Source organism: Microtus ochrogaster, chromosome 6 (assembly GCF_000317375.1).
Source record: "Microtus ochrogaster isolate Prairie Vole_2 chromosome 6, MicOch1.0, whole genome shotgun sequence".
In the NCBI taxonomy this organism is placed as follows: domain Eukaryota; kingdom Metazoa; phylum Chordata; class Mammalia; order Rodentia; family Cricetidae; genus Microtus; species Microtus ochrogaster.
This window is the reverse complement of record NC_022013.1, coordinates 83,596,736-83,624,374: the sequence shown is the minus strand read 5'-3', so window position 1 is coordinate 83,624,374 and position 27,639 is coordinate 83,596,736. Positions and strand designations below refer to the sequence as shown.

At 48.4% G+C, this 27,639-nt stretch overlaps 1 protein-coding gene across 4 annotated transcripts in view; it reads left to right on the top strand.

Moving 5' to 3' along the window:
* The window catches only part of Tmem63a (transmembrane protein 63A), a 37,140-nt gene that overhangs the window by 6,683 nt on the left and 2,818 nt on the right, over nt 1–27,639 (top strand). For all 4 annotated transcript variants that reach the window (XM_026779904.1, XM_005348953.3, XM_026779903.1 and 1 more), the window contains 18 exons: nt 1,125–1,204; nt 3,811–3,874; nt 4,843–4,880; nt 7,672–7,814; nt 8,646–8,697; nt 9,100–9,208; nt 10,460–10,530; nt 12,491–12,571; nt 12,794–12,917; nt 13,017–13,150; nt 15,219–15,356; nt 17,684–17,837; nt 20,229–20,335; nt 20,432–20,518; nt 20,929–20,991; nt 23,920–24,082; nt 25,737–25,842; nt 27,178–27,345. In XM_026779904.1, coding sequence (XP_026635705.1) covers nt 1,125–1,204; nt 3,811–3,874; nt 4,843–4,880; nt 7,672–7,814; nt 8,646–8,697; nt 9,100–9,208; nt 10,460–10,530; nt 12,491–12,571; nt 12,794–12,917; nt 13,017–13,150; nt 15,219–15,356; nt 17,684–17,837; nt 20,229–20,335; nt 20,432–20,518; nt 20,929–20,991; nt 23,920–24,082; nt 25,737–25,842; nt 27,178–27,345 — 1,882 coding nt within the window. The remainder of the gene's footprint in view (nt 1–1,124; nt 1,205–3,810; nt 3,875–4,842; nt 4,881–7,671; nt 7,815–8,645; nt 8,698–9,099; nt 9,209–10,459; nt 10,531–12,490; nt 12,572–12,793; nt 12,918–13,016; nt 13,151–15,218; nt 15,357–17,683; nt 17,838–20,228; nt 20,336–20,431; nt 20,519–20,928; nt 20,992–23,919; nt 24,083–25,736; nt 25,843–27,177; nt 27,346–27,639) is intronic.

Sequence of the window (27,639 nt, the reverse complement as noted above, 5' to 3'; positions counted from 1 at the left end):
CTGCCTTTGAAAATACGTCATCCGGAGCTAGTTCCAGGACAGGCTCCAAAACCACAGAGAAACCGTGTCTCGAAAAAAAAAAAAAAAAAAAAAAAGAAAAAAAAAAAAAGAAAATACGTCTTCTGCTCTGGACTTACCTTAAGAAAACTTAAGAAAATCTCACAGAAACTCAGGGCTTATGGATTTCCCTTAAGGGAACAACATTGACCTTTAAAATCCCAGTTTCTAGGCAGGGCCTCTCTCAATAACCTAGTATGACCTAGTACTGACCTGGACCGTCTAAGGCGCCAGGTTCCGTCCCAGCACTAAATAAACACATACATAAATAAATCCAGCTTTTGACCAGAGCAGGCAAGCCTGTGCTATTCAGGATGCATCTTTCCCCACCTCTAAATCTCAAAGGCGCCTGTGTAGTTGGGGGAGAGCTGTGTAGTTGGGGGAAGTAAAGGGCCTGGGGAGCCAGGTAAGTATCTCAGACATCTAGAGCCAGTAGGAGAGAGCGGCCTCACTGTCCTCATGGGGCTGCTGGTGTCACACAGGCCTGTTCACCTCTCCCTGCTCTCTGGGCTTGGGCCAGCCTAGAGTGCCAGGGTGTGACAGGGCTCACGGGGTGCTCTTGCTGTGTGTCTGCAAACTTGCCTTTCGAAGAAACAAATACAAAGAATCTGACTTAAAATAAAATAAAATATAATTAAGAAAAATCAAGCCAGGTGCATCCCCTTAGTCCCAGCTACCACTGGCTGAGGCTGGGGGATCACTTGAACCTAGGGGTTAGAGGCAAGCCTGGGCAAGCTAGTGAGGGCTTGTCTCTAAGAACGCAGTTTGGGTGAAGTAAAGGGGAGAGCGGTTTTTCAATCAGGTGAGGTCAGACCTCATCTTCTGATTGGGGTCGGCTGCAGCTGATGTACTTGAGTAGGAAGACGTCACTCAAGCCTGTGGCAGTGTGACAACCTTGGTGACTTGGCACAGGTGGTGGAGGTTGTTGAATGAGTGGAGAGAGGGGTCAGGCTGCTAAACTGTGGGTTATTTCTGGGCCAGATGGGGTCTTCTAGCCCGCTGAGTCTGGCTGTCCCCAGAGCCCTGCCAGTGTTCTTTAACTTGGTGTTTTTTTTTCCCCCTTTTAGTTTTTAGTACTGGTGTTTTCCTTCATAAGGAGAAGATTCTGGGATTATGGCCGCATAGCCCTGGTATCAGAAGCAGGCAGGTAAACAAAACAAAGCATTTTACCGAGAATGTGAGCACGTCTACACACCTCTGAATGTGAGTGCTATGTATGAATATGTGTGCTTTGTGCATATATGTGTGTATGTAAGTGCATGTTTGCTTACATGTGTGTACATGTATATGTCTATTCATATATGTATGTGTGTATGTTGATGTATGTGTGTTTCTGGGATGGGCTGGAGTCAGAAGCTCTAGCTTCCTTTCTGCTGGTCACCAAAGACCCCTTAGAGGCCTCCCTCTAAGAGTGTGCTCAGGGAAACTAATGCTGGGGATCCCCTCTCTCCCCGGGCTCTGGTTTCCGGCTGTGGAGGATCATCATTACTTTTAGGATTTTTGTCACCAGGGAAGGCGGATAACATTTCCTTCCTCACCTTGGACGCAGCTCTCTGAGAACGTCATGTCTGAAGTTAATTCTTGCTCTGCAGCTTAGTGATCAAGAAGGAAGGCAGGTGTGGGGAAGCGGCCCACCTTCCTTCTGGTCAGGGCTCACGTTGGACAAGCCTGCTAACCAAACACAGGCTCTCTGGCTAGACCTCAGGCCTTCCCAGTTCTTCTTTGGGTGGGGACAGCTCTGTGCGTTTTACTAAAAGTGAAGATGAATCCTAGAACTGGATTTTCCTGTTTATTCTGGTTGCTTGAGCCTCTGGAAGGGGTGTCAGCTGAGGCAGCAAGAAGGGAACGGGAGATGGCTCCACTTTCATGTCTATCCCGGGGGCCGCACTTTCATGTCTATCCCGGGGGCCCCACTTTCATGTCTATCCCTGTGGTCCCCACTTTCTTGTCTATCCCGGTGGCCCCCACTTTCCCGTTTATCCTGGTGGCCCATTGCTTCAGCTTTTGAAACGTTGCAGTGGTGGGGTGATGAAGGATGGCACATTTAGAGAGAGGCTTCCTTTCCCCCCAAAAGATCCCTTCAACTGTTCCACTCAGCTTGGGCCTGAACATGAAGATCCCACCTCAGGACACAGCAGTGGCCGGCCGTGGGAGCTATCTTCTGTGGGAATGGTTTACTTTCTGACTCTTGAGGACACATCTTTCCAGACAAGGCTATTTTGCTCTTCTCTTTCCTCCATGTCACAGAACTGGGGAGGGGGCATCTCATTCTCGGACAAGGGGTCTCGGAGGACACTTTGAGACAAATATGTTTGGATCTGAAATGCCGCAAGAGGTGGGGTAAGCAACCCCTCTTCTAGAGCTAGCTCCTCAGTAAGCTCAAACAGGACACAAGGCACTTTACTAATATAATGTATCATATGCCTTGGCCGAAGCGCTGAGCTCCAGGCTCAGTGAGAGACTCTCTCAAAACATAAGACGAAGAGAGGCTGAGGGAGATGCCAAATGTTGGCTCTCAGTCACCACATGTGCATGCATGTATATCTTTACCTTAGCACATGCGCGCATGCACACAGACACACACACACACAGATGCTACCATATTTAACATGCCAGTTCATCCACTCTGAGATGCACACTTGAGTGTTTTGCACCTTTAACGGTAGAATTGGGGTGCCTCTTTTTTTGTCGTTGTTGAGAAAAATGTATCCTATGCCCAGGCCTCACAGGTTGGCCTTCTTTGAACTTGGGATCGTCCTGTCTCGGCCTTCAAGTGAATAATGGGATAATTACAGGTGTGCACCACCGTGCCCAACATGAGATTATCGGTTATAGCTTAATTGGCACCATTGTTTCTTTCTTAATGGTTCATTAAAAAAAAAAAAACTATGCACCTAACCACTGCTGGTGTCTTGGATTAGATAAAATACATGTGTATTTTTTAAATAATATTTATAGTTTCTATCTTATGTGAATGGGTGTTTTGCATGCATACATGTCTGTGTATCACATGTGTGCTTGGTGCCCACAGAGGACAGAAAGGGGTGTCACGAGAGGGTGTTGGGTCCTCTGGGACTGGAGTTACAGATGTTTGTGAACCACCATCTGGGTGCTGGGAATTGAATCCAGGTCCTCTGGAAGAGCAGTCAGCGTTCTTAACTCTCCAGTCCTGTGTGTGTGTTTTGAAGTGAATCCATCCCAACGATGAGACCTCACAAGTGTTCTTTCTTTTCCTTAGCTTACTTCCTGGGTAGGAGGAGGGGTCATTTATTCCCCTGCTACCTTCTGTTTCTGTGACCACTCTTTCTCAGGCTCTTTTCTCTGGAACGAAGCTTCTATTTTTTGCCTGTCATTCCAGTCACTTTGGTAGGATAAAATGCAGCATTCTAAATTGATTTGGATGTCTTAGGAAAGGCACTGTAAACAGGCAACATTCTGAAGTTCCTTTAGGTGGGACCAGTTCAGTGCTGAGGTTGGAGGGTGTACACACAGGTATGGTTCCTTGATGCCACCTGGCCCTGTGCTGTCCAGCCCATAAAACAGAGTTTTATGCCATTTGGGTTTGTGGGCATTGCCTCTATCTTTGTTTTGTTTTGTTTTGTTTTTGAGCAGTTTATATTTGTTGCAACTATTGAGAGTCAATGGCCTTGATCCTGAACTCTAAGGTTAGACAGCAGGATACTGGACATGTATATTCAACCTTTTTGAATTTTAGAATTATTTATATTTTTTTTTTCCCTTTTGTGTCTCCAGTGAGGCCAGATTCCAGAGGCTGTCATCTTCTTCCTCAGGGCAAGAAGACTTTGAAAATGAACTGGTTGGTATCCAAGGGATGGTTGTTTCTGTGGCCTGAAGGGCAGAGGGTACACGTAGCCTGGCGGTAATGATTGATGGAGGACTGGACAGTAGTTCTGGTTCAGTGACTAACAGCAGCACTGCGGTCTATGGGCATGATCCACACTGGAGGGAGCTGCCCTCCGTATGCACAGAAACACAGGGACTCGGAAAAAGCTGGAAGGAGCCAGTGTTTAAGTGATCCCTCACTGCAAGGCTCCATTCACTGCAGGCAGAAAGGGCTGTGGATCCCCAGGGCTTTGCCAGCAACTTGACTGTGACCCATGAGTTGCTCCTCTCTCACACTTACGGTTCTGTGTAAGAGTTAATTATTGACTCAGCTGCTAGATGCTGAGCCAATGTGGGCTGGAACCCGGCCTCATACAGCCTTGTCCCCCAGCACTAGGTATCTGGGAAGTACTTAGTCATTGTTGAATGAGTAGATATTTGTCCTTCCCAGCAGGCTGCCACCTAGCTATGAGTAGTAGGACACAAGAGATCACAGAACCTACACACACTTCTTCCCTCTCCAGGGCCTGTTCTGGGGTACTTTCCAATTCTCTAGACTTGTTCCTGTTCTCCCCCTCCCCACACACACTCTTTTTGCCATTTGGAAATAATTTTACAGAAGTTCACATTATTTTTCCTGGCTCTTGATTGAAGCTTTGTGATTTGATCCTGGAGCTTATATAATGCCACTGATTTTGACAAAACTTAAAAGGTTTTTTAGCAAGGTTGTGTCTTTTTTTTTTTTTTTTAAAGTTCCACCCTCCCCATGGGGTTGTGACTTGCAAAGGATGAGAGCCAGAGGAAGTAATTGATCAAATGTGTGAAGGAAAACCCTGTTTTACCCAGCAGGACGTGGGATGGTTATTTAATCTCAAAGATGTGATCGTATCTGCTTCCCAAAGACATAGGTGTTGGATGCTAATGCCTGTTCTCTGTCTCTAGGGATGCTGCCCTTGGCTGACTGCCATCTTCCGCCTGCAGTGAGTAAGACGGGGGTATCTGCCAGGGCACGTGACTGTGTGTGGGTGTTGGATTATTCAGGAGGATGTAGCTGAGATGTTTGATCCTGTGATGGTGTCTTGCATACTTTTCCAGCTCAGGACCCCAACAGGGTATCAGGGCTAGAACAGAAGTGGGTGGGAAGCCCCTGTAGTCAGGGTACAGGAGAGAAGGAGATCTTCCAGGCACACAGCCTTACTGGTACTCAGGGATCCCCACATTGCAGATGGATTTCAAAGGCTCTTGAAACTTAAACTTTATTTAAAAAATATTTCATGTTGGAGAGATGGCTCAGGGGTTAAGATCACTGGCTGCTCTTCCAGAGGACCTGCGTTCAATTCCCAGCACCCACATGGCAGCTCATGGAGTCTGTGACTCCAGTTCCAGGGAATATGGTATCCTCACACAGGCTTCTCTGCCTGACCTTGGATGCAACTCCCATCAAGCTCCACCATTTTCAACAAGGTCTCTCACATATTAGTTTATGGGAATTGGCCTCCTCTGTGGATTTTTATCGTCTTTCATCAGTTCTAAGATGTCCTTTTTTCCCCGTATTTCCACTTATCAGAAAGGAGGAGCTGCAGCTGTAGTTGTGCTTGCTCAGCTGCCAGCAACTGTCTTGTTTGCAGTATGACACATAATGACGTGTCTAGCAGGGATGACTGTGGAGATTTTGGAGTGGACAGCAACAAGTGGCAGAGCCAAGACTCCTGCGGTCCTGATAGCTGGCTCCTTCTAGCACAGGAAAAGTGACCAACCAGGCCTTTATCACCAAGTTGATATCACTTAGATTTCTGTCCTTAATTCCCACGTTTTGGAAGGAGAGAGAGAGAGAGAGAGAGACAGAATTTTGAACTAAATAAGGTGGCTGTATGGATACGGGATTGATCCCAGAGCTTCATGCATAGTAGGCAAGTGTTCTACTTCTGAGTTAGATTCCCTAGTCTTTAGCAAATATATTTATTTCCCCATTAACTCACTCCAACACATATAAGCCTGTCTAGTAGAGTTCCTTTCCCTATCCAGTCACTGTTAAATATTAAGTAGAATAATTTCTTCCTAAAGTAAACCAAAACAAAACTTTAGTTAGCTTGCGTAATATTATAAAAGAAAAAGATAACGGGTCGGGCGGTGGTGGCGCACGCCTTTAATCCCAGCACTCGGGAGGCCAGCCTGGTCTACAAGAACTAGATCCAGGACAGCCAGTGCTGTTACACAGAGAAACCCTGTCTCAGGGCTGGAGAGATGGCTCAGTGGTTAAGAGCATTGCCTGCTCTTCCAAAGGTCCCGAGTTCAATTTTCAGCAACCACATGGTGGCTCACAACCATCTGTAATGAGGTCTAGTGCCCTCTTCTGGCCTGCAGACATACACACAGATAGAACATTGTATACATAATAAATAAATAAATATTTTTAAAAAATTAAAAAAAGAAACCCTAGCTGGAGAGATAGCTCAGCGGTTAAGAGCACTGACTGTTCTTCCAGAGGACCCGGGTTCGATTCCCAGCACCCACATGGCAGCTCACAACTGTCTGAAAATGCAGTTCCATGAGATCTGACACCTTCACACCAATGAACATAATAAAGTTAAATAAAAAAAAAAGTTTAAAAAAAAAAAAGAAACCCTGTCTCAAAAAGAAGAAAAAAAAAGATATCATAGAATGAAACATGTTGGTTTGCCTCAGTTTTCCCACCTGTTGAGTGGGAGTTCTGTGGGAGTTGTAGCTGAGGTTGTGGGCAGGAGACAGAGTTATTGGGAGAAGCCAGAGAACTTGTTGAAGCAAGAGGAACCAAGTGGGTGTGTGGGTGGCTTGCTTAGAAGTGCAAAGGTGTTAATTGCAGAGCTCACCCTGGAGTGAAACACTGAGCGAGCCTGAGACCCACTCACCCCTGAGCACCCTTGGGAGTGGGTGCGCTCTTTGTTCATTGCGTCCTTGAGCTCTGCTGGGCGGATGAGTGGGAAACGGGTGGTTAGTTCCTCTGAGCACGGTCAGCACAAGGTGCTGGGATGCAGGGCCCGCGCAGCGTTGTGTAAGCTTCTTCAGGCTTCCAGACTTGCTTCTCTGGGTTTACCACATAGGGCTTTCTTGGTCTCTGCTGTGTGCAGAATATTCAGGAAAGAGCAGGTGGAACACCTGGCCCTCCTCCCTTTATGGCAAGAATATCCCCGACTGGGATTTTCCAACTGACCCAGGAATTTCTGTGGGTTGGAAGGCAGATCAGGTCATTTCCCCATCTCTGGGGCCATGGCAGGGACAGAGGGAAGGAGTGATATACTTGGATGGAATGACATAATATGTTCAGAACATATTCTCCTCTTATTCTCCCAGCCCTCCCTGGGGTGGGGGGATGGGAGAGAGGGTGAGAAGGAGGGCCCAAGTACGCCGCACTGTGTTCCCCAAATGGCTTTCAGCAGCCATCTTGCGGTGGAAGCAAAAGGTGTACCACACGCCTCATCCGTTGTATAATGGGCACACAGATGTTTTTAGCAGCAGAACACGGAGGATGGCAAGCCCTCTGCTGAGAGCATGGTGTTGGAACTGGAGGTGGCCCCAGAACTCATGCCAGTAGCTTTGCAAGTTGTGTGGCCCTTAAAGCTCTACGGTTTTTCTGTGCGTTTGTACCCACACATCAAAGGGAAGGATGGGGGCTAAAAACACTGTCTCCTACAACAGTTGTAAGGGTTGGATGAAAACTTCGCTCGGGGCCTTGCAGGCCTGGCCTCCTGTCGCTCCCTGTTAAGAATGTCCCCACGTGTGTGTCTTGGCCAGCGATGACCAGATCCTGGAGTGGTGTGGGGAGGACGCCATCCACTACCTGTCCTTCCAGAGGCACATCATCTTCCTGCTGGTGGTGATCAGCTTCTTGTCCCTGTGTGTCATCTTGCCTGTCAACCTCTCGGGAGACTTGCTGAGTGAGACCCTTTCTTGCCCATTGTCTGTGTTGGGAGGGAGTGGGGCATTGACTCTACGGAAGACTCGGTAGAGTGGGCTGTGAGACAGTCATAGAGTGACTTTGAGAAAATTATCACCCAAATAAAGATCTAGAAGAGAATCCACCTAAGTCTGGGCTGGGAGCTGGGGCCCCTCATCAAGTTTGGTTCTAAGTTGGGGGAAAAAAAATCAACCTCAGGTGCAATAGAATTGGAGGTTTCAGCAGCTGTGTTTTTGCTTGTTTTTTTTTGTTTTTTTTTTGTTTTTTTTTTTTTTTTGACAAGATCCTACTAGTCCAGGCTAGCCTTCCCTTTCCCTCACCCTCTTGAGTGCTGGGATTATAAATATGGCCTCCACTTCCAGCTTCAGAATCTATTTTTCAATTTCCTGCCCTTACCCAATCCCAGAGGTTACTATTCATGGACCCAGAAGATATCTGTGATACACAGTCAAGTCATTGTGGAATTATATCTTCTTAGCTCCCAAAATGCCATCCCAGAACCACTTGTAACATCTAGTGGTTCTCAACCTTGAGAACCTTGAGTTGGTAACAACCAAGGATGCTTCTAGTTATCATCAAAGCATCTTTAAAGCAAACTTCAGTGCAAAATGAACTTATATTCTGGCATTGCTGGTACAATAAGCTGTAGCAGAGGTCCTGGGTGATGGAACTCTAAATAGGCTGATGAATGATGTCATTGCCTTCCATGTCTAGGAAGACATGCCATGTCTAAGCATCTTGTGCTGTGCCTCTCTGAGCTGTAGAACTTTTCTCACTGTGACCCTGGACCTAATTGTCTATTTCTCTGCAGATAAAGACCCGTACAGCTTTGGGAGGACGACAATAGCAAACCTGCAGACCAAGTGAGTACGGAGCTTGTTGACCACAAAGGAGGCTGGTTTGGGAGCCTGGAGCAGGCTGGAAACACCTCAGTGCTGCTGGGTTGCTGGGCTCTGGTGTGACCATGTCCTGGGAAGCTTCAGGTTTGCAGGAGGCATAGAGCCCCACGTCAGGACAGGGAAACTGTGGTGTGACCATGCCCTGGGAAGCTTCAGGTTTGTAGGGGGCATAGAGCCTAGTGTAAGAATAGGGGTCTCTCTGAAGTATTTGCTCACTGATGGGGGCTGTTGACTACATGGCATCTGTTAGAGGCAGAGCTATTGGCCATTGGCAAGGTACCCACTGAGGGTGATCCCTCCCCAGCCCTGCAACCTGTCCCTTCTGTTGGGATGCCCAACCCTGACAGCAGGTGATGTCTTCCTTAGAAATGACCTCCTTTGGCTGCACACCGTCTTCTCCGTCATCTACCTCTTCCTCACTGTGGGCTTTATGTGGCATCATACACGGTCCATCAGATACAAGGAGGAGAGCCAGGTGAGTGAGGCTGGGGCCTGGGACTTGTTCTGGGAGGGTCTCAAGTGAGCAATGGAGGGGATAGCCCCCACAGTCTCCACAGAACCACATCAGTAGTGAACGTGGGGGGTGCTCTCACCTGACATTACCACCACCACCACCAACACCACCAATCACTATATATTTTTTTGAACACAGGGTCTTGTGTAGCCCAGACTTGAGCTAGCTATGTAGCTAAAAGTGACCTTGAACTTATGATCATCTTGCTGCTACCTCCCAAGTGTTAGGAATATAGGCATGCATCAACATACTCAACTTATTATTAATTTATTTATTTATTGGTAAGCTGTAATTTGGACATTTTCCTTCAGTTTGCCAGTTGCTATTTGATCTGTGGGGTCAGGGTTGTAGTTACTGCTATGAAGTAGAGAAGTACATTGAGAACTCAGTGTGAGCCGAGCGTAGAGTGCTTGCCTGCCATGTGCCAGGCACTGGCTTTGATAACCCAGCATGCCAAAACAAAATAAAATGCCCATCCCATTTTAGCCTCCTTTGTTAGTTACTGTGATAAATACCATGATGCAAAGCAACTTAGGAGAGGAGAAAAGTTTATTTAAGCTTCCAGAACACAGTCTATCGTTGAGTCTTGGCTGAAACGGAGACAGGAACTCTGGGAGAATACTGCCTACTGGCTCATCACTCCCAGGCTGATGGTCTTCTATATGGTTCTGGACCACTTTCTTAGGGATTGCGCCACCCAGAGTGGGTTGGGCTTTCTGACATCAATCATCTATCATGACAGTTTCTCACAGATACGGCCACAGACCTGTCTGCTCTGGGTGATTTCCTCAATTGAGGTCCCTTCCTCCCAGTTGACTCTAGGTTGTGTTAAATTGACAAATACAAAACAAAACAAAACAAAAATTAAAACTAATCAGCACCCTGTCCCCAAGCTAGAACAGTATGGGTTAAGGACAGGTGCCCCACTGTGACTTGGTTTCAACTTCTTTGCTTTGTTGCCTGACCCCTTTGAGCCGCTGTCATTCTCTGGGCTCTCTCAGTTCCCTGCCCTACAAAGCAGGCTCAGGAGTTACTTTGGAAAAGGAGGCAGCATAAATAACCCCTGGGACTCTTCAAGGCCAAGAGAGAGAAAACTTGAACCTCATCTACCATGGTTTTCTTTCTTGAGATGTGAAGGAGGTAACACCTGCCCTTCCCCCATCATCCTGTGACTTGTCTCTGTGACTTTCTTCTTGATATGGTCCCTGGCAGGTGAGACAGACCCTGTTCATCACAGGACTCCCCAGAGAAGCCAGAAGGGAAACTGTGGAGAGCCACTTCCGGTAAGAGAAAGACCCTGTGAGCCACTCATGGTGAACAGGGTTATTGGACCGGAGCCTTTGAGGCCTGTGCTGAGGATGGACACTTGTGTCGTCTGTCTAAATATGCAGGGCTAATCCCTCCCTGCCATAGGTATCAAGTGACTTCCAAGTGTGTTGCTGCTGAGCTGTGCAGTGGCCTGGCGCGGGTGTGGGGTGTGCATGGGGAGGTGTACTCTGTAGCTGTTGTGGTGAAGCCTCCGGGATCCAGGATCCAGAGTGCAGGCATAGAGAGTGTTCACGCAGAGCTGGTCTCCCAGGCCCGGGAATGTTGGCCATCCATTGGGAGAACCTCTGACTATCGTCATAGCTCCTGCAGGCAGAGCAGGCGATGTGTACAGCCACAAGCACAGAGAAAGCTCAGGTTCAATTCCTAGCAAAAAGAGCAGCTCCAAGGCTCCCCCTTCATCCTGGTCAGCTCTGCCATCACTGACTCCTAGCAAATACTAGGAGTTAGCTACAAATTAACTTCGTGCAGTTTATGACAAAAACACTAGGAAATAATTAATATAAACAGAACTATAAAAGGATGTTTAAAATTATTGCCAAATCTCTCCTTCAGTAGCTACAACTATTTTTGGAAGTATTTACATATGTATGTGAATGTATTTACATATTCACTTGATAAGAGAATAATTTTTCTGTTCCTTGAGAAATATTCCTCTAAGTTGCCTGCCAGGCAGTGTTTGGAAACACTGAGTCTACTTCATGCACACACTTAAGTAGAAAAACAAGTGTCCTCATTGCCAGGCAAACACTGTGACTCAGACTTTCCCTGTTCTAGGAAGCCTTCCTGGGGAAGGCTGTTGCAGTGCCTTGTGGACTTGTGGGCTTGCTCTGCAGCGGGGCCACTTTCTCTGGGAATCCTTTCCTCAAAGCGTTTTCTTTTCATCTTTCTGTGGTTCCGATTATTGAATCTTGCTAGATAACACCGCTACCACTGAGCCACATCCCCAGTCCTCCCCTGGCTCTTGCTGGGATCTGAAATGGTCCTACTGACCAACAGATTAGTTGGTTCCTCCGTGGGAACCCTCTCAGACACTCACTAAAATCTAAGCTGAAGCAGGCTCTGCTCCCAGCACCCAGAATAGCAGCAGGCTGTGCCCATGTGGGCCCCGAGTCCTCAGGAGTCACGTGGACAGTGTTTTGTATATGGCACAGGGCCATTTCGTGGTAGCTATTGGCTGACCTTGCAGCTAGCCTAGCTTCAGCTTCTGGCTCAAATATTCACTCACTGTGTGACTCTGAACATACAGTGCTTACCCTTGGTGATGCAGGCGTTTTGTTGACTGTTAGTATGTGTTTGGATATTTTCCAACTTGAGGGTGTTTTGCTATTCTTAGACCCTCTAGAGGGTCTATTGCCTTCAGAAAGGTTATGGGCAGAGTGGATTTCAGCAGTAGCGTAAGATAGATACATCCTTAGAACAGATGACAGTCTCTGTCTTTGGGTGGCTGGGGAGGATAGTGGTGTTGGGGATGGAACCCAGGGCCTTGTGTGTGCTAAGCACTCCACCACTGAACCACACCTCAGGCCTGTTGTATTCGTATTTCCCCATGAGCAATTCCTCCCAACCAAAAGTTGAGAAAAGTTGAGTAAGTATAAATTTGTCAGTTCAAGGCAATTACTTTCATATTATTGAAAATTATGCCTCTGGGGTTAGGGATATAAAAAGTGATAGAACATATATTTAGTATTCACGCGGCTGTGGGTTCAATCCCTGTCAACACACACACACACACACACACACACACACACACACACACACACCACACGCCCCTCTTGGTATTAAACTTCAAAGGAACAGCTGGCAGGCAACAGCAGCATGACTCCATGACTCCATTGCAAGGGCAGGGAGGGGCGCTCATTTCTACAGGGATCTTCTCTTTCAATGGCTTTCTCTACCCTGCCTCGCTGACCACAGGAATGCGTATCCTACTTGTGAGGTGGTGGATGTCCAGCTCTGCTACAGCGTGGCTAAGCTGATGTACCTGTGCAGAGAGAGGTAAGAGAGGTGATGCCTGAGCTCAGCTGCAGCTTTCCCACCTCCTGCCCTGAGATGCTCACCTGCTTCCTTGCTGGGACCCTTCAGCTGGCCAGGGGAGGGTGGGCCTGCCTCTTCCTGGATCTCAAAGCTAAGCTCCTGACCCTGTTGGTGGGGACTTGTTGGCTGTGGAACTGCCCCAGAACTGTGAGTCTGAGTCTGAGCCTCACTCCTACCGTACAGGAAGAAGGCAGAGAAGAGCCTCGCCTATTACACAAGCCTGCAGGCCAAGACAGGCCGAGTGACCCTCATCAACCCCAAGACTTGTGGCCAGTTCTGCTGCTGTGAAGTGCAGGGCTGTGAGCGGGTGAGGCATTGCCACCTACCTGCCTGGAGCAGGGGACAGGCATGGGTGCCCTGACACCTGCACAGGGTCACATCACCCAGGGGCTGTATCTTCTGGCAGGAAGATGCCATCTCTTATTACACCCGAATGAATGACAGACTGCTGGAGAGGGTAACTGCTGAGGAGTGCCGGGTCCAGGACCAGCCCCTAGGAATGGCCTTTGTCACCTTCCGTGAGAAGTCCATGGCTACTTTGTGAGTACGACAGAACTCCTCATCCCACCTGCTCACGTTTGTCTAGTCTGTTCTTGGGGGAATTCCAGTGACAGCTGGTCGGGTTGGGTATGGCATGGTCCTTACTGACCCTGCCAGGCTGATATGGCTCAGGCCCACAGCTGAGCTTCCACCAGTGGCTCCAGTCCACCAGTCCACCCTGCTGTTTGTGTGTAGCAACCTGCCAGGTGGATTGAAACTCAGAACCCAGGGTCCTGCTCTGTCTCTTGACAAGTGGACAGCTATGGGGACCCCGTGGAACACTCTGGGTGTCCGTGGCTACAGAATCCTGGAGCTGCAAGCTTATGAAACTCTCTCAGGCCTCAGACCTTAGTGTCACCACACCTTAGAGTCCTGAGTGTGTAGGGTGCAGAGAGGATGTCAAAGCTCTTGTGCTTTCTGCGCCTCAGGCATGGTGGCTCTGGGGATGGTCTCTGGGATGTTACCAAGGGCGCTGGCCTCTTCTGTAGGAAGAGGAGAGGTGTCGCTCTGAGGTAGCAGTGAGATTTTGTGGGTTTAGCCAAAGCGAGAAGCTTGAGATAGCGAGGTGGGACACAGTGAAGGCTGGGAAGTGGAGCCACTTGGCTGGCAGAGTCAGCTTTATGTTCCAGTGTTACAAGGAGGCATAGAGGGTGACTCCTTGGAGGCACGCCATAGTAGGGCAGTGCAGACAGTACGGAAGTGGGCCGGATATGCGCAGATGCTAACCCTAACGTGCTGGGCCTCGATCTCCCTGTCTGTAAAATGATGCAGCAATCTGTTGCTTGCAGAGTTGTGTCAGGGATGAATCAAAACCCTCTGCAGCGTGGCAGGAATGGCACTTCTTTTTGATTGTTTGAGACAGGATCTTAAAATAGTTCAGATTGGCTTGGAACTCACTATAAGACCAAGGCTGTAATGGACTAAACTCTGAAGCTGTAAGTCAGCTCCAACTAAGACAATAGTAGACAAGGCCATGAGCCTTAGTTAGAACTTCTTCTTTTTTTTTTGAAACTATTTCTTTTTATTTTATGTGCATTGGTGTGTATGTCTGTGTGAGGGTATTGGATCCCCTGAACCTGGAATTACACACAGTTTTGAACTGCCATGTGGGGGCTGAGAGTTGCACCAGGGTCCTCTGGAAGAGCAACCAGTGCTCTTAACCACTGAGCCATTTCTCCAACCCTTAGTTAAGGTTTCTATTGCTGTGAAGAAACACTATGGCCACAGAATCTTTTTTTTTTTTTTTTTTTTTTTTTCGAGACAGGGTTTCTCTGTGGTTTTGGAGCCTGTCCTGGAACTAGCTCTTATAGACCAGGCTGGTCTCGAACTCACAGAGATCCGCCTGCCTCTGCCTCCCGAGTGCTGGGATTAAAGGCGTGTGCCACCACCGCCCAGCTTTCTTTCTTTCTTTTTTTTTTTTTCAGGACAGGGTTTCTCTGTGTAGGCCTGGCTATCCTGGAACTCACTTAGTAGATCAGGCTGGCCTTGAACTCACAGAGATCCACCTGCCTCTGCTGGGATGCCACCACTGTCTGACTACAACAACTCCTATAAAGGAGCACATGTATTTAGGGCTGGTTTACAGTCTCAGAGTTTAGTCCATTATTATGGTGGGAAGCATGGTGGCATGCAGGCAGACATGGTGCTGGGGAAGGAGCTGAGAGTTCTACATCTGGATTTACAGGCAGCAGGAAGTGACGGTGAGTCACACAAGGCTTGGCTTAAGCTTCTGAGACCTCAGAGCTACCTCCCTAGTGATGCACTTCCTCCAACAAAGCCACACCCACACCAACAAGGCCACACCTCCTAATAGTGCTACTCCCTAATGACCATGGGAGTCATTTTATTTGATCTGCCACATCTGCGCATGATCCTCCTGCCTCAGCCTCTCCAGTGCTGGGATTGCAAGTGTGTGGCACACCATACATGGGTCTCTTCGAGCACTAATAATAGGATAGTAACAATGGGGCAGGCATCCTGTGCTCGCCTGTGTTCTGTCTGTGGCTGCTGTGGCTGTGTGTGGCACACAGGCCAACCGCACCGTAACAGCTTCTGCATTTCTCGACAGCATCCTGAAAGACTTTAATGCCTGCAAGTGCCAGGGCCTTCGGTGTAAAGGGGAGCCCCAGCCATCCTCCTATAGCAGAGAACTCTGTGTCTCCAAGTGGACCGTCACCTTTGCTTCGTACCCTGAGGACATCTGCTGGTAAGTTCCCAGAAGGGTGGGAGAAAGACCTGGTTTTATGCAGAGCTTGGGGAGTGGGTAGAAGGATGGGGCATTGGGAATATGGGGGGGGGTGTTGCCTGGTTACCTGGAGCATAGATGTGGCCTGGCTTTTTTTTTTTTCTTAAAGAAATATTTATTTATTTCTGTGTGATGGTGGCAAATACCTTTAATCCCAGCACTTCGGAGGTAGAGGCAGGCGGATCTCTGTAAGTTTGGTCTACTGAGCAAGTTCCAGAATAGCCAGGACTGTTGCACAGAGAAACCCTGTCTCAAAAAATCCCCCCAAAGACACCCACTGAAACAGTTTACCTGAGCTAATGGGAGCTCACCAACTCCAGCCATACAGGGAAGGAACAATCATAGGACCAAATTAGGTCTCTGAATGTGGGTGACAGTTGTATGGCTGGGGCAGTCTGCAGGGTCACTAGCAGTGGCACCAGGATTTATCCCTACTGCTTGTACTGGCTTTTTGGGAACCCATTCTCTTTGGATGGATACTTTACTCAGTATATAGTAGGGAAGGCCTTGGACCTTCCCCAAAGCAATATCCCTTACCTTCTCTGAGGAGTGGATGGAGGGGTAGGTAGAGGGAACAGGAGGAAGGAGGGAGTGAACTGGGATTGGTATGTAAAATGAAAAAAGATAGTTTGTTTTCTTTTTTAAAAAATAAAATAAAAGAGAGAAAAAACATCCCCCAATATTTATTATTTTATTATTTTTTGGTTGTTTTGAGATGGGGCTCATAGCTGAACTCACTATGTAGATCAGGCTGTCCTTGAACTCACAGAGATCCCCACCTGCCTCTGATATTAAAGGTGTGCACCAGTATGCCCAGTTCTTTAACAAATGTTTAAACACCTACTATATGCCAGATACTATTCTACTTTTGTTGTTTTTATTATTTTAATTTTTATGTACATGAGTATTTTGCCTGCATGTGCGTCTGTGTACCATCTCTGTGCCTGGTGCCCACAAAGGCCAGGAGAGGGTTGCCATCGTTTCTGGATCTGGAGTTACAGGTGCTTGTAAGCCTTTGTGTTGGTGCTGGGAGTTGAATCTGGATCCCCTGAAGCAAGCAGCACTCTCAAGCATTGAGCCTTCTTTAGACCTGTGGCCTCGCATAGGTCACGTGGAGTCCAGGCTCTGGGCCCAGTGCTGTGATGTGTTTGATTAAGTCAGGCAGAGGAGTCTATGCTTTGTCCCATGATCAGTCTTTAACATTCAAATACTGTCCAGAAGAAATATCATGTCAGCTATGTACCTCATTAAAAACTATCTAGTAGCCAAGAAAGATATAATTGAAATTAATTTTTTTTTTGAGACTGGGTTTCTCTATGTAGCTTTGGAGCCTGTCCTGGCACTTGTTCTGTAGACCAGGCTGGCCTTGAACTCACCCTGCCTCCCTAGTGCTGAGATTAAAGGCATGTGCTATCACTCACTCCACAAGTGAAATTAATTTTAATCTAAACCTCTATAGTACACTCCAAATGCTAACATTGTAGCATGCGATATATATTTTTAAACCAAGACTCATGTTTCTCCCATTCGTACTTGGTCTTTGAAATCTGTTGCCTATTTTATGCTTTTTGGACCTCTCTAGCTGAGGCCCCCCACATCCCAAGTGCTCGGTAGCCACGTGGCTATGTGACTGCCACATTACACAGCACAGCCCTAGGTAGAATGGAGGCATGCTGCTGAGCTGAGCCGTGTCTGTAGATCTCGGGCAAGGTTTAGGGCCCACCCTGAGGATGGAGGCATCCAGACCTGCTGCCTGCTCGGCAGCCCTTCTCGGTTGCTTGTGTGGAGTAAATCTTGGATGCACGTTATCCCTCGCTTTTGAGCTCAGCCTCTGACATCTGACAGTCTTGCCCTCTGGGTCATAGAGCATCCCAGAATCGAGGCTGTTTCCGTGGGGTGAGGAGTCAGGACCAGCTGTGCCTATGCTCCCTGCTTGCCTCCCTGCTCCTCAGCCCATGCCCTCCCTGGAAAGAACGTACCATTAGTTACAAAGCATTGCATCCCTCAAGAAGTGTCAATGCCGGAGTTCTGCCTGGACGGTGTCAGGTGTCCGTGACATTACTGGAATCCCCATCACTACTGACAACTGTTTTCCTTCTGAGCTCCAGGAGCTGAAACTCAGCCTTCCGTGGCTGAAGGCCAGCGCAGAGAACTTGCCTTGCTCAGCCCGAGTCCTAGTCTGGCCTCCCTAAAGTTAACTTGACCTGCCTCAGCCACAGGCGCTGCCCGTGTTGTAGATGGCCTGTGCCTGGGAGACTAAGCCCTTTGGCTGGTGTTGCCCTCTGCAGGAAGAACCTCTCCGTCCAGGGTGTCCGCTGGTGGCTCCAGTGGCTGGGCATCAACTTCACTCTGTTTGTGGTGCTGTTTTTCCTGACCACACCCTCCATCATTATATCTACCATGGACAAGTTCAATGTCACCAAACCCATCCATGCATTGAATGTGAGTGATCGACCTTCAGGGAGAGGGTGGTGGGAGCAGTGGGAACCGGACGTGGAGCTTGAAGGCTTGAAGCAGGGGGCCGTGTCACTCAGCCCGTGTTTGCCCTGTGTGTGTGTGTGTGTGTGTGTGTGTGTGTGTGTGTGTGTGTGTAAGTGTGGAAGCCAGAGAAGGATATTAGTTGTCCTGTTTTATTACTTTGAGACAATCTCTCGTGGATCATGGAAGAAGCCTGGCAGCTAGAAGGCCCAGTGATCTTCCTGTCTCCACTGCTTACAGTGCTGTGGGCACAGGCAGGCACAAACCTGGCTTTTCACACGCACTGCTGGGGATTTGAACTCAGATCCTCATGCTTGCATAACAAGTAGTCTTACCCAGTGGAGCCTTTCTAGTCCACGTTTGCCCTTTGAAAAAGCTTTAAGCAGGCATGGTGATGTTTATCATGGAGCCTTTACGGCCACGCAGTTATGTTCACTTAATGGGGTCAGTCTAATGCTCAACAGGAAAGGTCGTCTGAGCTGAACGATACCTATTTAGCCTGAAGAAATGTGAAACATTTATAAAAACTGCATGGTTATCTTGGTAAGCTTATAGTAAAAGCAGAATATACTGCTCGGCATGATGGCTCACACCTGTAATCCTGGCACTTGGGAGGGAGAGGCAGGAGGTTGAACATAAGTTCAAGGTCATACTGGTTTACAGAGTGAGACCCCTTTTCAAAAACAGACCAGCCGCGTCTGGAGACACGTCTCGTGGTTAGAACTTTTACTGCCTTTTTCTGGAGGACACGGGCTCTGTTCCCAGCACCGCTCCAGTCAGCTCACAGCTGCCTTCACTCTGCCCTCCACATCAGCCTGAACGTACGCACTTAGACGCACACAGGCAAATATACACATGCATAATTTAAAAAAAAAAAAAAACAAGGAAAAAAACAAGGCTTAAAAAAAAAACCCAGCCAACCAATCAAAGCCTCCAATACTTATTGTAGAATTGCATTTAAGCAATGGTTCCAGTGATGTGTATATATATATGGCTTTACTTTCCAATTTAGTCCTGATTGTCTTGTTTTAAAGCATTGTATTTGCTGTAGGTAATGAATGTTTTTCAAAACCCCTCAGATGATCAGGCAATGATAGATACTCAAGAGGCTAAGATAGGTTCTGTGCCAGATGTGCTAATGTACACCTCTCTCCAGGGCTTGGGAGGGGTCCTTGGCTCTGCCACCACTGTTTTTCTTCCTTTAGCTGGATTGGTCGCCTGTCATGTTACACCTGGGATAGATGGGCGGAGCATTTATCTGACTTGAAAGACTTTTAAAAACACCTAAGTTTGCACGGCCTAGTTTGCTTTAGACGGACAACAGGTGAAATTCATTCTCTTGCCAATCTTTTGGTGTAGACGCAAGGCTTGTTTTTCTGAGGACTTCAGTTAGAGGTCCCCTTTGTCCGTCTTATATAAACTACGTTCTTATTTCACCAATTCTGATCCCAGTTTGGGTTTAAGAACTTAGACTGTGGGTGTGGCTCATTGCATAACAAGAAAGCAGCCCCAAAGCTTTCCTGTCCCAAGTACCCCAAATTAAAGAATAAATAAAGTAAAACAAACATTTAAACATACATGCATGTCTGGTGCTTGAGGAGGCCAGAAGAGGGTGTTGGATCCCATGAGAACTGAAGTTATAGATGGTTGTGAGCCACCATACGGGTGCTGGGAATTTACCCCATGCCCTCTGGGAGAATAGCCAGTGCTCTCAACCACTGGGTCATCTTTCCAGTCCCTAATTTACTCTTACGTAATTCAACAACCTATTTTTAGAAATGGACTTTAATAAATCTTTTCAAAATGTTCAACTTAAGCTTTTAAATTTTTCCATATTTATTTTTGAGGTCCTGGGAACTCACACATACTTGGCAAGCACTCTGTACTGAGCCATACCTCTAGACAGCCATGGCTTAGTTTCAAAGAGAATTTTTTCCTGTTTTTATGTTCCTTTAATCAGTAAAAATAAATTCTGTAATGACAGTAGCCAGTACAACTGGTATAAACAGGATTAGGATCAGACACCATGGGACTGTGGCAAGCTGGAAAGTGGCTGGAAAGTGGGTGTTGACCAGTTGGAGAGGAGCCCTGGACATCACTGGGGATGGAGAAGCCGGTCTCCTCCGGCCCATCAGATGAGTGGAGTTGCCTTGCGCCTGTGACTCCTCTCTCAGCTGTAAAGGTCGCGTAGCCATGAAGTGCAGTTACTGTTTATTTGCTAGGGCTTGAGGACTGCCCACCCTTTACCCAGCATGGCTTTGGTTCTGGAGCATAGCTAGGAGCACTTTGAGCTACTGGGTCCCCAGAGACTCCCCCAACCTTATCTTGACCCTTGTGGTGGCTCTTGTCTTTCAGGACCCTATCATCAGCCAGTTTTTCCCCACACTCCTGCTCTGGTCCTTCTCGGCGCTGCTCCCAACCATCGTCTACTATTCCACACTGCTGGAGTCTCACTGGACGAGGTGAGCAGGGTCTGAGCCTGTTCCGGACTGGATGTCTCTTACTCCCCCCGGGGGAACAGGCACATTGCTGGATCAACTTGTCTTTGTCGCCTGCAGGTCAGGGGAAAATCGGATCATGGTGTCAAAGGTCTACATATTCTTAATCTTCATGGTGCTGATCCTGCCCTCCCTCGGCCTGACTAGGTACATCCGTCTCCTGTCCAGCCCCATTCAGAAGCAGGACCCAGTTCTTGCCATCTAGTCTGGAAGTATGATAGATAGTCTTTGGAAACAAAGAATTGCTAACAAAACTTATAGAGAACCTCCCTTGCAGGGAGGGCCTCGTCCTAGCTGTGTTCTTCTTGTGGAAGGAAGAGCCTGTTAAAGCTTGTGTGACGAGTCACGTGTAAGGGGCACAGCAGGGAACAAATGTCTTAAGATTGGGGCTGCTTTTAGAGGGGAAGAAAGCGAGAGTGTGCCGTGACCACAGCTAAGCGCAGGGAAGAAAACCGGAGGGCAGAATGGTGTGAGCGAGACCTGGGTTTCATCTCCAGCATCGAGACAAACAAACAGCCAAATGAATAAGAAACTCATGGAATTCGTCTGCTTTTCAGCCTGGATTTCTTCTTCCGGTGGCTCTTTGACAAAACTTCCTCGGATGCCTCCATCCGGCTGGAGTAAGTATGGGCTCAGCCGCCCTCCAGAGTGCAGATCAAGAGCTTTGTGAGGGGAGGGAGCTGCAGTGTGGTGTCAGGCCTCAGCTCAGGCTTTCTCCCCTGGAAACAGCAGGCCTTGCAACCACACCAGCCCCCTGCATTCCTGGAATATATGCGCGAGCTGGCCTACTTTGTGTGTGCTTGCAGAAATGTGATTGTCATTTAGGCCAAGACTCAAGTAGTGGCAGTCACTCTTCTCGTCCGAGACTTATTTAGAGACCACAGAGCTGCTGGGGGAGGCGCTGCTGGGTTTTAGTGATGCTCCAGCCAGGGAAGGATGCTAGTTAAACCTAGTGACTGTGTAGCCTGTGGACTGTTTAGCCCGGGAAATGGAGCTCAGTTAGGGCTGGTGTGTGCCCTTGTTAGTACTGTAAGCCTATGATACACTCCCCGAATTGCGAATGGCTCTAGGCTAAATGTTTGTGAGTCCTTATTCAGCCCTCACAAGAAGCTATGGGGGGGGGGCTGAGGCGGCAGCTCTGTGCATAAAGTGCTTGCTGTGTGTGATGACACTCACTTGTCCAGACACGAGGAGCCAGAGACAGGAGGATTCCAGAAGCTTATTGGCCATCTCCAGCTAGTGGGTGGACTCCAGTTTCAGTGAGAGAGAGAGAGACAGGGTCTCAAAAAATAAGATAGAGAACCATAGAGGAAGATATCTAGTGGAGAGAGAGACAGAGACAGAGAGAGAGAAACAGAGAGAGAGAGAGAGAGGTTGGTTGAGAGGGGGAGAGGGAGAAAGCTGTGAGGTAGATGTTATTCCTGTCTCAATCTTACAGACAGTGGGGTCAGAGATATTGCGTAGCTCACCCAAGCTTGTCCGGCTAGTTATTCAGCCTAGCTCACTGTACTCAAGGGCTTTCTGCAACCCCAAAGGCTCCAGATTCATTGGGAATGGTTGTGGGAGAGGCTGGCCTGAAAGGTTGGGGCATTTGTTTCTTGCTGAGTTTACTGGTGACAGATAGACAATGACCTACCTAACTAGCTCCTGGCTTGGAAGCAAGCTGTAACAGTGTGTCCATAGCTCCATAGTCAGGACCGCCTGCTTGAAAGAGGCCTCTGACTACCAAATCCAGTGGCCAGCTCGCAGTTCCTGTTCTCTGTAACCTGTGAGCCCCACCTGGCATGTTGCCTGAGGCTTGTCCTGGAGACAGTGTCCTCACTTGACTCTGAACTCTGCTCGTGGTCTCCCTGCACACACAGCGTCTCCTTTGCAACCTCCTTGAGACTTCCTGCAAAGCTGAGTTTGCTGCCCTAGGGCTCTATCCTAGGCTCCATCCTCCTCGTCTGCAACCTTGGCTTCACTGCTATTTGACTACTGAATCAAAATAGGTGCACCGAGGGGCTAGAGGTGGGCCTTGCTGGGCTTCATCCAGCACCAAGAAGTTAGAGAAAAAATTAAATTCCACCGTACCCACATTATCACTTTAGAGTCTTCTGTCTCCTTCTCCAGCCTCAGATGGAGCCCCTGCTGTGCACTGTGGGCTTTACCTGCCCTAATGGATCTGTTATGCCCACAGTTTCCTCATAGCTTTCAGTGCTGGTCCAGAAAAGGCCTGGAGCTCACCCTGCCTTTTTTCTTCCTTCCTTCCTCTCACGCTGTACCCACTTTCCCAGCAGACCCCCCAGTTCTATCTCCAAGAAAGATGGAGAATCGAACCCTGCCTCTTGACCCCACCAGCACCTTATCCAGTGTACCCCTATAGCAGTCAGTTTCCTCCTCCAGTGTACCCCCATAGCTGTGGTAGTGTCCTCCTCCAGTGTACCCCATAGTTATCATAGTGTCCTCATCCAGTGCACCCCCATAGCTGTGGTAGTGTCCTCATCCAGTGTACCCCATAGTTCTCATAGTGTCCTCATCCAGTGCACCCCCATAGCTGTGGTAGTGTCCTCATCCAGTGTACCCCATAGTTCTCATAGTGTCCTCCTCCAGTGTACTCTGTTGTAGTGTGCTCATCCAGTGTACCCCTATTGCTGTGGTAGTGTGCTCATCCAGTGTACCCCCATAGTTGTGGTAGTGTCCTCCTCTAGTGTTCCCCCATAGCTGTTGTGTGCTCATCCAGTGTACCCCCATAGCTGTGGTAGTGTCCTCCTCCAGTGCACTCCCATAGTTATCATAGTGTCCTCATCCAGTGTACCCCATAGTTATCATAGTGTCCTCCTCCAGTGCACCCCCATAGCTGCCGTAGTGTCCTCCATGCTGTAGGAGGCTATCAGCCTCGTGTTCCTCCTCTCTCTGTCACTGCTTTCCAGGCCACCTCCCCTCATACTGTTCCTTGGCAACGCCAAGGCCACCACTTCTCATCAGTATCTTTACCCATGGTCTCTTGGTGTCTGGGTGACCTGCTTCTTCCTCGCCAGTTTTGATCAGCCTCCTAAACTCATCGACCTTCCCACACAGCAGACAGCCCCTCACTGCCTGCCATGTTGTACATGCCTATGTTTGGGCTCCAGAGGATGTGCAAATGCAAGAGGCTTGGGGTTTTTGTTTGTTTATTTGTTTTGTTTTTTTGAGATGAGACAGGCTTTCTCTGTAGCCTTGGCTTGCCTGGAACCTGGAACTTGCTCTGTTGACCAGGGTGGCCTTGAACTCACAGAGATCTACCTTTTTCTGCCTCTCAAGGACTGAGATTTGTTTTATATTATTTTAAATTTTGAGAAGAAGTCTTGCTATGTAGCTAGAAGGGCCCAGACTCATGATCCTCCTGCCTCTGCTGTCCCAGGGATGGACAGTCACAAGCATCATAGCCTGATTTTCCTCTTAGCTCTCAGCGCAGTGACTGACACGCAGATGGTCTCCGCAAATGTGCGCCGAATGGTGGAGGTAGGCAAAGCCCTCCCAGAGGTCCCCATTCTCCTCCCAGCTCACAGGCCTGCCTCGCTCCCTAGGTGTGTCTTCCTGCCAGACCAGGGTGCCTTCTTTGTGAACTACGTCATCGCCTCAGCCTTCATCGGCAGTGGCATGGAGCTGCTGCGGCTGCCCGGCCTCATCCTGTATACCTTCCGCATGATCATGGCCAAGACAGCCGCTGACCGCAGGAATGTTAAGCAGGTACCACCTCGGGTCGTCCCAGTGCTCCCTTCCCCTCCCACCCCCATGGGCCTCTCAGCTCTCTGGAATAAATGCTAGACACAGTGACAAGTGCTTTTCAAGCCCCTGCCCAGGGTCGCCTCTGCCAGGAGCCTCTTTGGATCGTGGTGGCAAGTCTTTCTCTGAATCATGGGCTGAAAGAAAGAGCTTGGGATTTTTGTGGTCTAACCAGTCTGCCCACACACTGTCTAACTTTTCTCATCCCCCTTACAAAGGACCTGGGGCACAAGGAACTTAAGGAAGGAAGGAAGGATTTATTTTGGCCTCCAGTTTGAGGGTACAGTCCATGGTGGAGGGAAGGTGTGGGGCTGAGAGCATTTTGTACCTGTGGGGTGGGAGCCCGAGACAGCCACAACCCTGGATCCAATCAGGAAGCAGAGAGAGCCGGATGCTGGTACTCAGCTTGCTGACTCTTTTCCCTCTTTCATTCAATGTGGGACTTTTAGCACACACATGGAATGATGCCACATACCTTATGGTGGGGGTGGTCTTATCGGTTAAACCTCTCTAGAAATACACTGAGAGCTGTGTCTCCTCCAAAGTGATTCTAAACCCCGTCAAGCTGACAATCGAGGTTAGTCATTACAAGGGAAATACATAGCTAAAAGCTACATTTGTAATGGTTTAAGCACCTGCTTAGCAAGAGAGAGACGATAAACAACCCATAGATCCCCTTCTTGGGGGTCTCTGGACTGATTTTTAGGAGTGCTCTGGTGTCAGAGCTCTTTCAGGCTGTGGCACTTTTCCAGACCTCCTGAGTCGGGTGCTATTTCCCTTTGCCTTGGTGGGAAGAAGTAGGAGGCTGGTTGTTGTCCTCCGTATTTTGGGATGGATACCACCAGTCTCCCTGTTTTACAGTGGTACTAACTGGGCTGGCTCTGGCCTCTTGAGCTAGGGTTGAGCTGTTGGCAGGGAGAATGCTCAGTCTGTGTGGACTCTCTATGGAGTATACTCCAGGTGTATTGCCCCAGGGGCTCATCGCCCTGGTGGTTGGACACAATTACAAGGGAACCCTAGGAGAGCACACACAGAGCCTTGGAAGATCTGACTGTGAGCTACGAGAGTCTGGAGCTGGCTGGAGAAGAGAAAGCCAAGGTGTTCAGTAACATTCATCCTAACTAGTCCTTCCCAGTTGTTGCAGGGAGCCACTTGTTGGTTCCTGGCTGCTCGGCAGCTCAGACCTGAAATAATCACACAGAAATTATATTATTTAAATCACTGCTTGGCCCATTAGCTCTAGTTTCTTATTTGCTAACTCTTACATCTTAATTTAACTCATCTCCATTTAATTTAATTTAATCTGTGCATCACCACGTGATCGTGGCCTACCAGCAAAGTTTCAGCACGTCTGTCTCCTGCAGCGGCTCCATGGCTTCTCCTGACTTTGCCCTTCTTTCTCCCAGCATTCAGTTTAGCCCCCCCCCCAGCCTACCTAAGTTCTGCCCTATCAACAGGCCAAGGCAGTTTCTTTATTAACCAATGGCATTTACAGCATACAGAGGGGAATCCCATATCATCCAACCCTGTTGGAAACCTCCCATCTTCCATGCGTGGTACATAGAAGGATTTTTGGGGACAGAACCAGCCTAGAGTGCTTTAACCCTTTCTTTCCTAGAACCAGGCCTTTGAATACGAGTTCGGAGCCATGTATGCATGGACGCTGTGTGTCTTCACCGTCATCATGGCCTACAGCATCACTTGCCCCATCATCGTGCCATTTGGTAAGTGGCCCTGGCATCGGTCTCAGGGTTCGTGGACAGCTGACTCTTTCACACCTGCCTGATTGCTACCACCAGGTCACAGTGGATTCCTAGCAGAGTGACATCTTATGGTTACTCTCTTATCATGTCTGGCATGAGTTTCTATTCTGGTCCATCATGGTATCTTGTTTGATTTGTATGTGTGTGTGTATGTATGTGTGCATGGGTGAGTTTGAGTGTTCATGCACTTGGTGTATAGGGCAAAGACAGATATTGGATTCCTTCCTTCCTTCCTTCGTTCATTTCTTTCCTTGATTTTTTTTTTTAAGCACAGGGTCTTCCTTTGTAGTGTCGTAGACTCTATGTAGACTAGACTGGCTCAAACCCCCAAAGATCTGCTCTTCTGAGCCTCTGCCTCCTGTGCTGGACTACAGGTGTGAGTCACTATGCCTGCTCTCAGATCTCTTTCTCTGTTACTCCCCACTATGGATGAACACAAAGCTCTCTGACTGGTAGGCCGGTTAGCTCTGGGGAGCAGCCTATCTCTGCTTCCTCTTCCCAGTGCTGTGGTTACAGATGTGTGCCCAGTGTTTACCTTGGTGCCAAATCTGATCTCAGGCCCTCATGCTTGCAAGCAGGCACCTTATGAACTGAGCTAGCTCCTCAGTCATGATTTTTCTTATTATTAATTTTATCATCATCATCATTATATAGATTATATATTTTATATTTTATAAAGACAAAGTCTTGCTATGATCGGCTTCAAACTTGGGATCCTCTGCTTCAGCCTCCCAAACACTGGGGTTGTAGCTGTTTGTGCTGCCATGACTGACTCTTTTTAATATAATTTAATTATTTAATTAATTAAGGGCTAGGTGGCTAAGTGACTCAGTGGATAAGAAAACACACTGTTCTTGCATAGGATCTGAGTTTGATTCCCAGCACACATCAGGCAGTTCACTGCCTGAAACTCCAGCTTCAGAGAGTTGATCTCTTTCACCTCTTTGGTTTTATATACATACATACACATTCACATAAATAGATAATAAAATAAAAAATAGATAAAATAAAATAAAAGCCTATCCTGATTAGCTCTTGTAGACTAGGCTGGCCTTGAACTCACAGAAATCCTCATGCCTCTGCTTCCAAGTGCTGGGGTTAAAGGTGTGCACCACCACCACCCAGCCTTAATTCTTTATGTTTTGAGACAGGGTCTCACTATATAGCTCTGGCTGTCCTGGAGCTCATTATGTGGACCAGGCTGGTCTCAAACTTACAGAGATCTGCCTGCCTCTGCCTCCTATGTGCTGGATTGTGGCCCAGCAAGACCTCTAGCTCAGAGCCCCTCTTTTGCAGGTCTCATCTACATCCTGCTCAAGCATCTGGTGGACCGGCACAACCTGTACTTCGCTTACCTCCCGGCTAAACTGGAGAAGAGGATTCATTTTGCTGCTGTGAACCAGGCCTTAGCAGCTCCCATCCTCTGCCTCTTCTGGCTTTTCTTTTTCTCCTTCCTTCGTCTGGGTAAGAGCATTCTGCTCTCGGCCCCATGCCAGTGGGCTTTATTCCCACATGCACACCGGCCAGTTGGGTCCCTAACTACATTCACAGCATCAGTATGGTGGAACGTGGTGCTCCTGGGTGAGGGTGGTTGGTATGGTGTTGGCAACCTGGCTACTGAGCTAGGTCAAGTGTGGCATAGCTCCAGAAATCCCCACGGAGCAGACAGCTCCAGTACCAGTTCAGTGGGGGGGGAGACTGAGCCAGAGGATATGAGCACCACAGTCACCCCTAGGGAGTCCCTGCCCTGTCTAGCCC